Genomic DNA, 12,046 nt, shown 5'->3' with positions numbered 1-12,046 from the left:
GAGGGCGCCGGGTTAGACGGGCCAGTTTACAGGGGATCCACTGTATGTCAAAGTACCAGTACACCTGAGTTTGTTATTAAAAAAGCTTACTACTAATACTGTAGTACAAAAAACCATACCAAAGAGAAGAAAAAGAAAAGGCACGACTTAACTCCTCTCAGTGCTGTTTGCATATTATTGTAAATTGAATACTTGAAAAGAGCAACCGCCGAGTTTCTTGCTGGTTCTTCTCGGTTGGAAAGGCATTCCGAACCAGTGCTAGACTATTTTGACGATTCAAAAGCACTTGTAAAAGTTTAATTGAATAAAAAAATATTGTGAATTTTGAACTTTATAAGAATTATTGATTTATTTGAATAACTCGACATTGCCTTTCAGTCATGCTGTCAAGAATCTCGGCTTGTTTATTGACTCGTCATTCTCCTGGATTCCGCATATCAATTATGTAAGCAGACGCCTTTTCGCTGCTGTCGGCTCCCTTAAAAGATGGAAGAATCTCCTCCCAATCAAAACAAAAATATCCTTGGCTGAATCTCTGCTCTTACCCATTCTTGATTATGCCGATAGCAGCTATACGGATTTGAACGAGGAGTTACTAAACAGGCTGGAACGGTTGCAAAATCTTTGCATTCGATTTGTCTTTGGCTTGAGAAAATTTGACCATGTCAGCGAATACCGTTCTCGTCTCAAGTGGTTGCCAATTAGACGGCGACGAAATTTCCACGTCCTCATTCTACTCTTTTCTATTCTCTATGAGCCTCACACTCCTCCCTACCTTAAAGATCGCTTCACTTTCCTCGGTGCTGCTGATCGCCACATGAAGTTGCGCTCTTGCTCAGATAACAAGCTCCAAACCCCAAGAAATTACACAAAATTCTACGGGAGGTCCTTTACGGTATATGCAGTACAACCATAAATTTAGTATGTACTAGATCAACAATGACAGATTACCGGTGTTACAAAAAATGAAACGTAAATGTGTGCGTGAAATAGAGTTGTCCTGACTTTAGCATTTGTATTATCGATAGTCTTACTGGCGAAATCATAGGACACTAATGAGTTAGTTTAACGAAGTGAAGTAAAAAGCATCTTATAATTTTAAAAAAGTCAAATACATTTCAAATACACAAATAGTAACAAAGCTAAAGCTAGGTAACAGATTATTATTTATTAATGAAATGACTTGGTGCAGCTACTACGAAATAAACGATTGATAAATCTATATGTATAGGTATATAACGTTGTCAAGAATATAAATGCGTAAGTATGGATGTTTCTGTGTGTTTGTGTTTTTATTACCTCTTCACGCCTTTATTTTTTTAAAGGGTGCAAGTAAATTTAATTTGATTAATTACAATAACACTGTGATATAATGTCTAAGTGACAAGTTAATAAAAATAAATAGTATATATGGCGCTCAATTCATAGCTAATGACCTCCCCGATAAGCACTTAAATACAGTAAGTAATGTACGGGGTTACCCTTAACCCTGTATATGAAATCTAAGTCACGCTAAATAAAATAAAAATTAGTATAAATATTTATTTCGTTCTTTTCTTTTATTGGAAAGTAGTGTTTTATATTGTATTTTACATACATCACATGAAACCTATCACATCAAACCTACCGGTAGACACGATTATCGACTATCGATACTTGTGACGTCATTACTTTGTCAATCCCTATCGTAAACAAACGTTTTTAAATTTTACACAAAATATCCAAAAATTCTTCATTTAGCAATGTAATTTGATGATAAGTCATAAGGGAAACCTATTATCTAAGCTTCCAATAGCTATTTTGCCTAATTTTCAAACAACAAATGATGAAATAATGATTATAAACAATAAGTATAAATAATCAGTAATTACCTGTGAAACGTGTATTTACGCGGATTATAACGTCTTGTAACGTCACATTCGCTCACTGAACAAGACACCATGGTGGCAGAACATAGATTTTACGTTTTAATCGTAAAATTATTTAGTAAATGCAAAAAATCACCTCGACTTGGAACAGGCCGAACTCATAAGGAAGGACCGACACTCACGTAAATAATGACTTATCGGCATCTTGTTTCGCTATCTCGCTTTCGCTCGCGGCAGTGGGTCTTATCTAACTACTCTCGCTCCCTCGCTTTGTCAGTCTTTGAGCGAAGCGAAAAATCATAGGTCTATGAGTACAACTGTGGAATGACCTCCCCAAGAATATTCGAAGTTCGAAATCCCTGCCCATTTTTAAAAATCGTTTGAAAGAATTCTACTTATCTATGCCATAATAGTTTAAATATTGTTTTTATTTATTATATTATTATTTTTTATATTATATGTATCCCTTTTATATTATATGCAAGTACCTAACTATATTGTCATATATAGCATATACATATATATTTATATATATAATTACTTTTTTATGTTTATTAGTAGGTATATATATAAATCTTTGTAAAAAAAATCCTTGCGACTTGGTACTATCCAACCTCCTTCCTAGAACTTCTCCTTTCAGCAAAGGTTGCCTGGTAGAGATTGCTCCAAGCAATAAGGCCGCCTTTGCACACAATTGTTTTTTTTTCTGTTTTCTTCTTACTGTGTTGTTATCCTTATCTGTGTTTTTGTGTGCAATAAAGAGTTTCTATCTATCTATCTATCTATCTATCTTTTTTGAATTTTTGTGCTGGCTGTTAATGTCTTAAAAATGGGAGTATTTACAGTGAAACTTCATTTTTAAATTACAATAATATATAACTTAATTTTACAAATGAGATCACAATGTTTACAGAAATAAAAACTTGTACTTAACAGTCAATGTTCAGATTACAAAAGTTACATTCATATAATATTAAATATTCACATAATTTACAAGTTCATGTTCAATTTTCATTTGCATTTGAGTGTGTGATTTTAAATGTACATTCAGACCATATCTGGTTTGATAAGACTTATCACATAAGTGGCAATGGAAGTTTTTGACTCCTGTGTGTGTCAGCGAATGTCTCTGCAATTCAGATTTGGAGAAAAATCGCTTACTGCAACTTTCGCATCCATACTTCTTTTCTTTCAAATGATTCTTTCTTATATGAGAGCTTCTTGAACTTGATGATATGAATGTAGCATTACAAACTTCACATTTATGATTTCTCGTCCTTTTATGATTCCATAGGATGTGGGAGTGAAGACTTCCGGGTACTTTAAAGGCTTTAGGACAGAATTTACATCTATATGGACGATCACTGCTGTGTGTCCTCATATGAATTTTGATGTAACCAGGTGGGTATGATTTTCCACACTGATCACATTGTCTCAACTCCCTTTCTGTTGTGTTATTTTTAATCTTATTTTTATTAGGCTGACAGGAATGTATGTTCAATTCGTATAAACTGTAGAATCCTTCCCAACAATTTTCACATAAAAACGGTTTTAGGTGCAATTTTCTATGTAACACTAGGGATCGGAAATCGTCAAACTTTTCATTGCAATAATCACAATCTCTGCCTGTTGTTGATTTTATTGGATGTCTTTTTGTGCAATGTTCTTTAAGTTGTTTTACAGAATGAAATTCTGACTTACATTCAACACAGAATGTAACATCATTTTCTAACTTTGGGTTACATTGCTTTGTAGGTGTTTTGTATTCAATAACTTCTTTAAGTGGGTGGTTATCATCTGACTCATAATGATTAGCATCAACATTCTCGCTAGTAGAATCAACTGAATTTAATTCTGAAAGTTTTTTTGCACTTGTTTCTATGAGCACTTTGAACGAATATGTGATAGTGAGTTGATGGACACAGTTGATACAAATGTTCTCGGGTAGGACACTTTCTTCTATTATCTGAAAATAAAAATAAATTGTTGTTTAGCAGGCATTCTAAATATAATCTTATAGAAACTACATCGTAACAACATGTAGGTTGCCTTCCAACCAGGAATGGTCAAAGGTCAAAGACGCAGTCTGGCATAACTTAGCTTGTCTTAGTTCCATGATTTGAGCCATGCAAAAATCTTATAGATATTGGTGGAGGAACCCTCAAGGCACACCTTCCACATCCTCAGATTAGCTGTGGGCTTGTGCTATTCGTGAATTATTTGAACTAAGTTGAAGCATGAAAAAAAAACTTAAAGAGCATTTTTCTCACTACCTACCTAATTAATATTTAGAACTTTAAGGGTAATTGTATATTTACCGAATAATTATAAAATTTGTGTAGAATATCAGACAGTCGGACATTATCTCCAGCTATAGTTATAGTCGTGTGGACGTGTCGCATTTCCTTCTCGGTGCCCAAGCACGTTCGACATCGATCTTTGTAATTCATTGCTAAATAATTTCAATATTATATGGATACCTATTTCCCAACTCAAATCTCAACAAAAAAATGTAAACAAGCCGTCACAGAATGATATCGTTTTTGCCACAGTTTTTGTTTTATATCAGCTTGTCAGTTGTCTACACAGACCACGAAGTTGTCTACGTAGTTTTTTTTTTCTCTCGTCTGGCTTTGTATAGATTAACCGATGTCAAGTTTGTAGTTATTGTACAAGTTAGGAAAAGTATGGACTTCGTCTTTGCCAGCGCTCGCCGATACACGCGCGGCGCCCTTCTAGAGCGCTTCTCAGTCAGTTCCACCACCAAAAAACACCAACTAACACAAAAACGGCTGGTTTTTTACTTTACTTTAACTTTTAACAAAAAAAAAAAACACTCCATAAAAGGCACCGCACGCGCGCCAGCAAACGCCAACACAGACGAAGTCCTGTCTGCGTAGTCTACATACTCTTTGGATTATAGTAATTATATACTCTTTGTCTGGGGCCGCAAAAAAAAAAAAGAAGCTAAAAGAAACCCAGAGCCGTAAAACTAGTTTAAAAAAAACATTGATAAAGGGCTAAAGGCCAAAAAGTGCCAAAAACCAAAAACATTCCTAAATAAAAAGTACGTAAAACCCAAAAACGTGGTAAAAAACAAAAAACCTGCAGAATGCATATTGCATGAAAAATAAAGTAAAATGCTGTAAAATGTTTCGGCCAGTACGCGGAAAAGAATCACATTCTGTTCAAAAGTGTAGAATCAACAAAAAACAAAGAAAGCAGAAGAAGCGCTTGGAGCAAAGGGTCGATAAACGAAAGTTCGAAAACAATCTCTGTATACCAAGTGCCATGTCTGCTTGGGCGGAAAATTTCACTGTGGCTGCAACCTGGCAGCTGAAACACCAAATTGCTTATTGGAAGGCGAAGGCGATATCTTTGCAGTATGAGAATAGTATGTTGCATGAAGTTATTCAAAGGAATCACATTGCTGTGCCTACATCTAGTAGGAGAAGCTGGATAAACAGTGATAGTGAATTTGGACATAGTGCAGCGGAACACTCGGACATTCAAACTGAGGCGTGCGAGACGCAGGAAAACGATACAGATACAGACAGTGAGTCTGAAAATGATGAAAATCAAGATGAAAATGAAGGGCAAGACTTTGAGGTGAGCGAAGAGTTTATACAGTTTTTAACATCCAATGCAAAGTATAGAGAAGATGCAAGGCGTGAAAGAGAACGTCTCAAAGCTAAAGAGGAGGAATATAATCTACAGCCAGAAGAGGCTCAGGAGAGTGTAGAAGATAAAATAGCTCGAAAAAAGGAATTATATGGTGATAAGTATCAAAAGATGATAGCACTTGAAATGTACCAAATGTGCAACTTTAAAAATGAATGTGATAAACTTAAACCTGCATACTGGCCAAATATTCCATTGAATTTGAATAGTAGCTGATCAATATTACTATTTAGAGTGATGCAGGTTTTCCTACTTTTGTTATACATAGTAGGTTTTATGTATTTGTTATGACATACAAACTTGATTTTTGATAATAGTGCTGAGTTATCCGATAAATATGATTTTTTTATTGTCGATGCTTGAATGTCCAGTTGTTTATAATTTTTTGATAGTGTTTTACTGATGTTTGAAGGAAATTTCTAAATCAAAAATGCAATCTAAATAGTATCAAAAATTGCTTAGTTAGCGGGATTCGAACCTACATCTTCCTTTGGTATCGTGCCTGAAGCGTTTTTGAACACTAAGTAGGTGTGATATCGAGGGGAGATTCAGGTTCTAATCCTGCTGGTTTTATATGTGTATAAAATTATGTAGGTATAGTTGTATACTTTGTGTCTACCAATCTTGTTAACATGCTACCATTTTTTAATGGCATGCAAGTAGGGGTAAACCCTGCACCAATATATTGTATGTAGTCTATATTGCTGTGCATATATTATTGTGTCACACATACAAGTGTACAACAACATCTTCACTTTTTAAAATATATTGAAGTACTTTCCAGGGCAGGGTTTCCCTTAAAAGTCTGATAGATGGCTGTTCATGTCCTTCCAAGAAAAGTCATAGATTTTTGCTTAAATGGGACTTTTGTGCTAGGGTCTGTTTAAAGAAAGATGAGAAAGATGTAATCATTTACTTGTAGAATCCTGAAATAATGTCACTTAGAACCTCACCTGCCCAGCTAGCATAAAAATTATATCCCCCGATTATATCCACTGATATCATAGAAATCAGTGGATATATCCCGATTATAATCAGGGATATAATTTTTATCTACTGTCCATGCTAGCCGGGCTGGTTTCGGTATTAGATTTAATTATTATTATAAAAGATGTTACCTGTGACTTGGACTAAGGTTTTTAAAGATTCCATGGGAACTCAAAATTTTGGGATTTAACCATTTTTCCTACATCTTTGGAACGGCATGGGCAGTGCCATCTATGGGACTGTGTACGAAGGAACACATGTTGGAAAGTTCCTCATTGTATGGAGCTTTGCCTTTTGTATGCAGTTTTATATCTTTGGTGTCTACTATGTAAACATTTTTGCAGCTGTAACTTAAAGCAGAAGTTTTGCTGAAGCTACCTTGAAATGCAGACAAATAGCTGCTTGCAGGAATATATTAGACACATATTATGAGAACTAATAATGATATTAATATACACTTATATAGGACTTAAATGTAATACTTTGCAATGCCCTGACGAGGCCCATATATTCTGTGATGCGGTTTCATATTATTTTGTAATGTACATGAATGCAAATGATCAATAATTAATGAATAAATGAACTGATACAAGTGAAAACTCAAACTATAGTACTTGTATGTCTAAAGCGCCAAGCATAGCATGCTGCTTACAATTTCTTCACAAATCTTTTAAGGTGGATGCGACAGGTCTGCCCCTTAAGTAGGTTTAACCTAAGGAATAGATTGTATGTTGTATGTATTATAACTAATTTTATTAAACTTCTGTATAAATTTTGAATTTTATTTTAAACCTGACCAGTTTCCCATGCAAGACTGCCCAAAACAGCAATAACGGCTATGGACACCATGGTAGAGGAGTTACTATGCTGATAAATTACCTACTAAGGGTAGAATATGTCTTTTAAGTCACATTCTAACCTATTCTCTAGACCATGTATGCAATGGGTATAATGCAAACAAAAAGAGTCAAAGGGACTTCCACCGGTACACTACTGAGCACAGGTCTCACAAAATGAGGGGTGTAGGCCACTGTGGTACATTGGCCAAGTAGCGAATGCCCAGTCCAGAGACAATTTATAAATTCATTTACTCATCTCAACCCATCGCTGGCCCGCTATTGAACACGGATCTCTTCTCAAAATGAGAATGATGTATTCCACAGCCAGGCTAACTAAGTGCAGATAGGGGGACTTTTGAGAACATTCTGGAGAACTATCAGGGCCGGCGCACATATGTATATGGCAGAGCGCAGCGCAGAGCATGCCCGCGAAGTTTTCTACCAGAGAATGCGCGAGCAGGCGCGGGACTGCGCGCGGATGCGCGAGTATTCGCACGGAAGCACAATTGATTTTAGATATTATTTCAATTAGGACAATGTCGATAATACTTTGATTGTGAAAAATGCTCTGTGCTGCGCTCCGCCATAATATGTGTGCGGGCCCTTAGGCTCGTTTCCTCACGATGTTTACGTTCATTGTTAAAATTAGTGATTAAAAGCTTAAATAGGCAGCCGAAGTCTTAGTACTCGCTATCACCGCTTTTTGTGGGACATCATGGGATATTTGAGGGTGAATAAAATTGACAACATGACTAAGGTCTGGTTTCCACTAAACTCTCTCTCTTCTCAAAATGAGATGTATTCAGTCGACCAATCAAACTCTTATTAGATGATATCGATGACTGCGAAGTGTTTTCTCTTGACCGCCAAGAGAGCGTCGCTGAGCGAGTATATCTTTGATAGCTCTTGTCGCTGCTTCCTACTTAGTTGACAGTTCTCGCCGGCGGCGGTGTGCACAGTCAGCGATATCAATAGTGTAGTGTAAATAACGACGGACGTAACGACGGATGTAGCGAAATAGTATAATGTAAACTATATAGCGAAAGGCAAGAGACCGGGTATTTCATTCCGTTTCAAAGAGTTTTCGTTAAATGGAGAGTAAAAAGAAACAATGCAAACCAAACATAACGTAGTAATTTCCAAGTTTGAAGTTTTTCGTTTAATGGAAGTTTGCAATATAGAGTACTAGCCGATGCCCGCGACTTCGCCCGCGTGGATTTAGGTTTTTCGAAATCCCTTGGGAACTCTTTGATTTTCCAGGATAAAAAGTAGCCTATCTGCTAATCTAGGATATTATCTATCTCCATTCCAAATTTCAGCCAAATCCGTCTAGTAGTTTTTGCGTGAAGGACTAACAAACATACAGGTACATACACACAAACTTTCGCATTGTATTTATTGTTTTACTAGCTGATACCCGCGACTTCGTTCGCGTGGATGCAGGTTTTTTAAAATTCCCGTGGGAACTCTTTGATTTTCCGGGATAAAAAGTAGCCTATGTGCTAATCCAGGGTATAATCTATCTTCATTCTTAATTTCAGCCCAATCCGTCCAGTAGTTTTTGCGTGAAGGAGTAACAAACATACACACACACACACACACACACACACACACACACACACATATATACAATCTTTCTCCTTTATAATATTAGTGTGATTGACACTGATTCGTACATCGTTTGTACGTTTATTGAGCGAGGAAATAGTCGAAAGATTGTTGCTTCCTCGAAGCCTTGGAACTCCAAGCCTAAATGACTCCTCCTGGCGAATAAAATATTTTAGATGTTAATTGCTAACTACCTAACATACTCGTTGACCTTAATAGCCTAACCGAGAGGATATAAATTATTATTGGTGAAATAGGTTGTGGAAAGTTTTGAATAATTGCACAATTTCAAGAAAGTTTAAGTAGGTACTCGGTGGCTTGATCAAACGGATGGACGAATGGGCAACTATAAGTATCCGTAGCTTAATGTTACATGCTTAGCTCTTGGAACAACACAGACACAGTTCATAGTGAAGTAATCCTCTAAAAATACAGACACAGATAACATTACTTTCTAAAATGTGTCTACAAAATATTATTGAAAAATAAAACCTGCCATAGGAGCGGGTTAGCCTGGAAGGGGTTCTAGGTTAACCCGCTCCCATCTTAGACTGTATCATCACTTACCACCAGGTGAGATTGCAATCAAGGGCTAATTTGTATCTGAATTAAAAATAAAAGTGAAACTGCGTTCCAAACTACGTTCGTATGGAGAGCGCTGCGGAGCGCGCTGAGGAAAGAATTTTCGTTTCGGTTCATTCGTTTTCAGGGTTTCGTAGCCGAAGCGTGCCAACGGGACCATACCTATGACTAAGCCTCTGCTATCTATCTATCCGTCCGTACGCCTGTCTGTCTGTCATCAGGCTGTATCTCGTAAGGTAGAGAGTTGAAATTTTCAAAGAACGTGTATTCCTAAAGCTATAAAAACAAATAATAAACAAGTGTAAATTAAAAATTTTCAACACCCCCGACAAGTGAAGGTTACAGTAACTAGAAAAGAGCTGATAACTTTCAAACGGCTGAACCAATTTTTTTGGATTATAGCTAAGAACACTCGATCAAGCCACCTTTCAAACAAAAAAAAGTAAATTAAAATCGGTTCATTCGTTTAGGCGCTACGATGCCACAGACAGATACACAGACACACACGTCAAACTTGTAACACCCCTCTTTTTGGGTCGGGGGTTAGAAATTGAACCACTTCACTATCACTGCTCTTTTATTACACCCGTATAACTTACCTCGATATAACGCAAATCATTCACCATACTGCGTTATGATTCTAATACACTTTATTATAAATAGGTATTTAAAATTTTGAATGGAGCGTGATTTGCAAATGAAATGAGTAAAATGCATTAAACTGGGCTAAAACGCCGTGACGCAATGGCTCGTTCCGTCGTGATGCCGGTGTTGGGTTCCCGCTGTTGCCTAAAACATGGATACCGTTCCGTGAGAAAGTTATGCCTAGATATTATTTAATTATATAATTTAGTATTTTTATTTTTTATTTAGATTAAAATAAGAATTTAATTTTTGAAACCATACTTAATCTAAATAAGTATATAAAAGTAATTAATTAAAGAAATTAATTCAAAAATTGAAAGAGATATATTTGTCGGACTGCACTTTCGAAGAAAAGATTAAACCATTTATTGGTTTTGTTATTGAGGAGATTATGAAGTATATTTCGGTTTGGTTTGGGGATGGATAATGACATCTGCACATGGCTGCTTTCTAAATCAAATTATGGATAGTGAGAAAGACTTATTTTGTTAGATTAAGAATTTTGTTGTATTGTTGTATTTAATTAGATTATAATAGGGCTGACATGTACTTTTAAATGTATCAAAGCCCTTAAATAAATAAAGAAAAAAAAAAAGTATATAAAAGTATATGACTGACTGATCAACGCACAGCTCAAACTACTGGACGGATTGGGCTGAATGCAGATAGCTATAGTATGACGCTAAAGATTTTTGAAAATTCAACCCCTAAGGAAATAAAATATAGACAGACATCCGAGGCTTAGTAATAGTTTCCCGTTGGCCCCCCGGGTACGGTACCTACCTTAAATAAGTATGGGGGAACCCCCAATTTTTTTTTTCTATTTCTGCGTGAAAATATTAATGCGGTTCACAGTTTATCTACTTACCAAGTTTCAACAGTATAGTTCTTATAGTTTCGGAAAAAAGTGGCTGTGACATACGGACGGACAGACAGACAGATAGACAGACATGACGAATCTATAAGGGTTCCGTTTTTTGCCATTTGGCTACGGAACCCTAAAAACGGTTGTTGTACCAACATGTAAATAAGAGTAATAAAATAAAGTTTCAATATCTTGCCTTATCTTTATTTAGTACCAAGATGTACGGGGAAAGCACGAGTTATACCATTCAAATTAATCTAATGAGATTTTGTATGAAACTAGCTGATCTGCACCGGCTTTGCTCGAGTGTAATTTTTGAAAGTTGTTGAGGGGATTTTGGAATTTCCGAATATCATATTTCCTTCTGAGTTTCGCCCAAAACCCCAAAAACCAATTGTCATAGATGAAACATTTCATACAAAAAAACATACAGAAAAAGCCTTTGGTTAGAATTTCCAAAAATCCTTTCTTAGTAAGCGCCGACGTAGACCTACAAGGAACTCAGTGTCAATATTTCAAGGTTTTAACACCAGGGGCTTAGGTTATGAGGTGAAGATCAATCAGTCAATCAGTCAAATAGATTTAATCCTTATTTTTTCGTCTTATTTAAGGGCAATTGGCCCTTAGCTGCAATCTCACCTGATGGTAAGTGATAATGTTACTCTGAGATGGAAGCGGGCTAACTTGGAAGGCAGTATGACAGTTTCATTAAAACCATACTCTTGATCGGTTTGTACACGGCATCGTACCGAAACGCTAAATCGCTTAGCGACACGGCTTTTCCGGTAAGGTGGTAACTAGCCATGGCAGAAGCCTCCCACCAGACCAGACAGAGACAATTAAGAAAATATAAATCCCTAAATTGCCCCTGCCAACAATCGAACCCGGAACCTACCACTTATAAGATCACAGCACTCACCACTACGCCAGGAGGTCATCAAGAAATACAAGAAATGCATGTGCAATAAAGC

The 12,046-nt window shown here is 36.4% G+C and overlaps 2 protein-coding genes across 2 annotated transcripts; one reads left to right on the top strand and one right to left on the bottom strand.

Annotated features, from left to right (window-relative positions):
• Positions 1–2,722: 2,722 nt before the first annotated feature.
• On the bottom strand, positions 2,723–4,448 carry LOC123869778 (PR domain zinc finger protein 5-like). The gene is made up of 2 exons (XM_045912800.1): positions 4,187–4,448; positions 2,723–3,834 (listed from the first exon to the last, which is right to left on the bottom strand). The coding sequence occupies exons 1-2, from the start codon at positions 4,316–4,318 to the stop codon at positions 2,842–2,844; spliced, it is 1,125 nt and encodes a 374-aa protein (XP_045768756.1). The 5' UTR covers positions 4,319–4,448; the 3' UTR covers positions 2,723–2,841.
• Positions 4,449–4,889: 441 nt separating this feature from the next.
• LOC123869779 (gem-associated protein 8-like) lies at positions 4,890–5,993 on the top strand. Its single transcript, XM_045912801.1, has one exon. The coding sequence runs from the start codon at positions 4,992–4,994 to the stop codon at positions 5,763–5,765; it is 774 nt and encodes a 257-aa protein (XP_045768757.1). The 5' UTR covers positions 4,890–4,991; the 3' UTR covers positions 5,766–5,993.
• The last annotated feature ends 6,053 nt before the right edge of the window (positions 5,994–12,046 follow it).

This window comes from Maniola jurtina, chromosome 11, assembly GCF_905333055.1.
Source record: "Maniola jurtina chromosome 11, ilManJurt1.1, whole genome shotgun sequence".
Classification (NCBI taxonomy): domain Eukaryota; kingdom Metazoa; phylum Arthropoda; class Insecta; order Lepidoptera; family Nymphalidae; genus Maniola; species Maniola jurtina.
The sequence above is the reverse complement of the archived record's forward strand: the minus strand, read 5'-3'. Positions and strand labels throughout refer to the sequence as shown.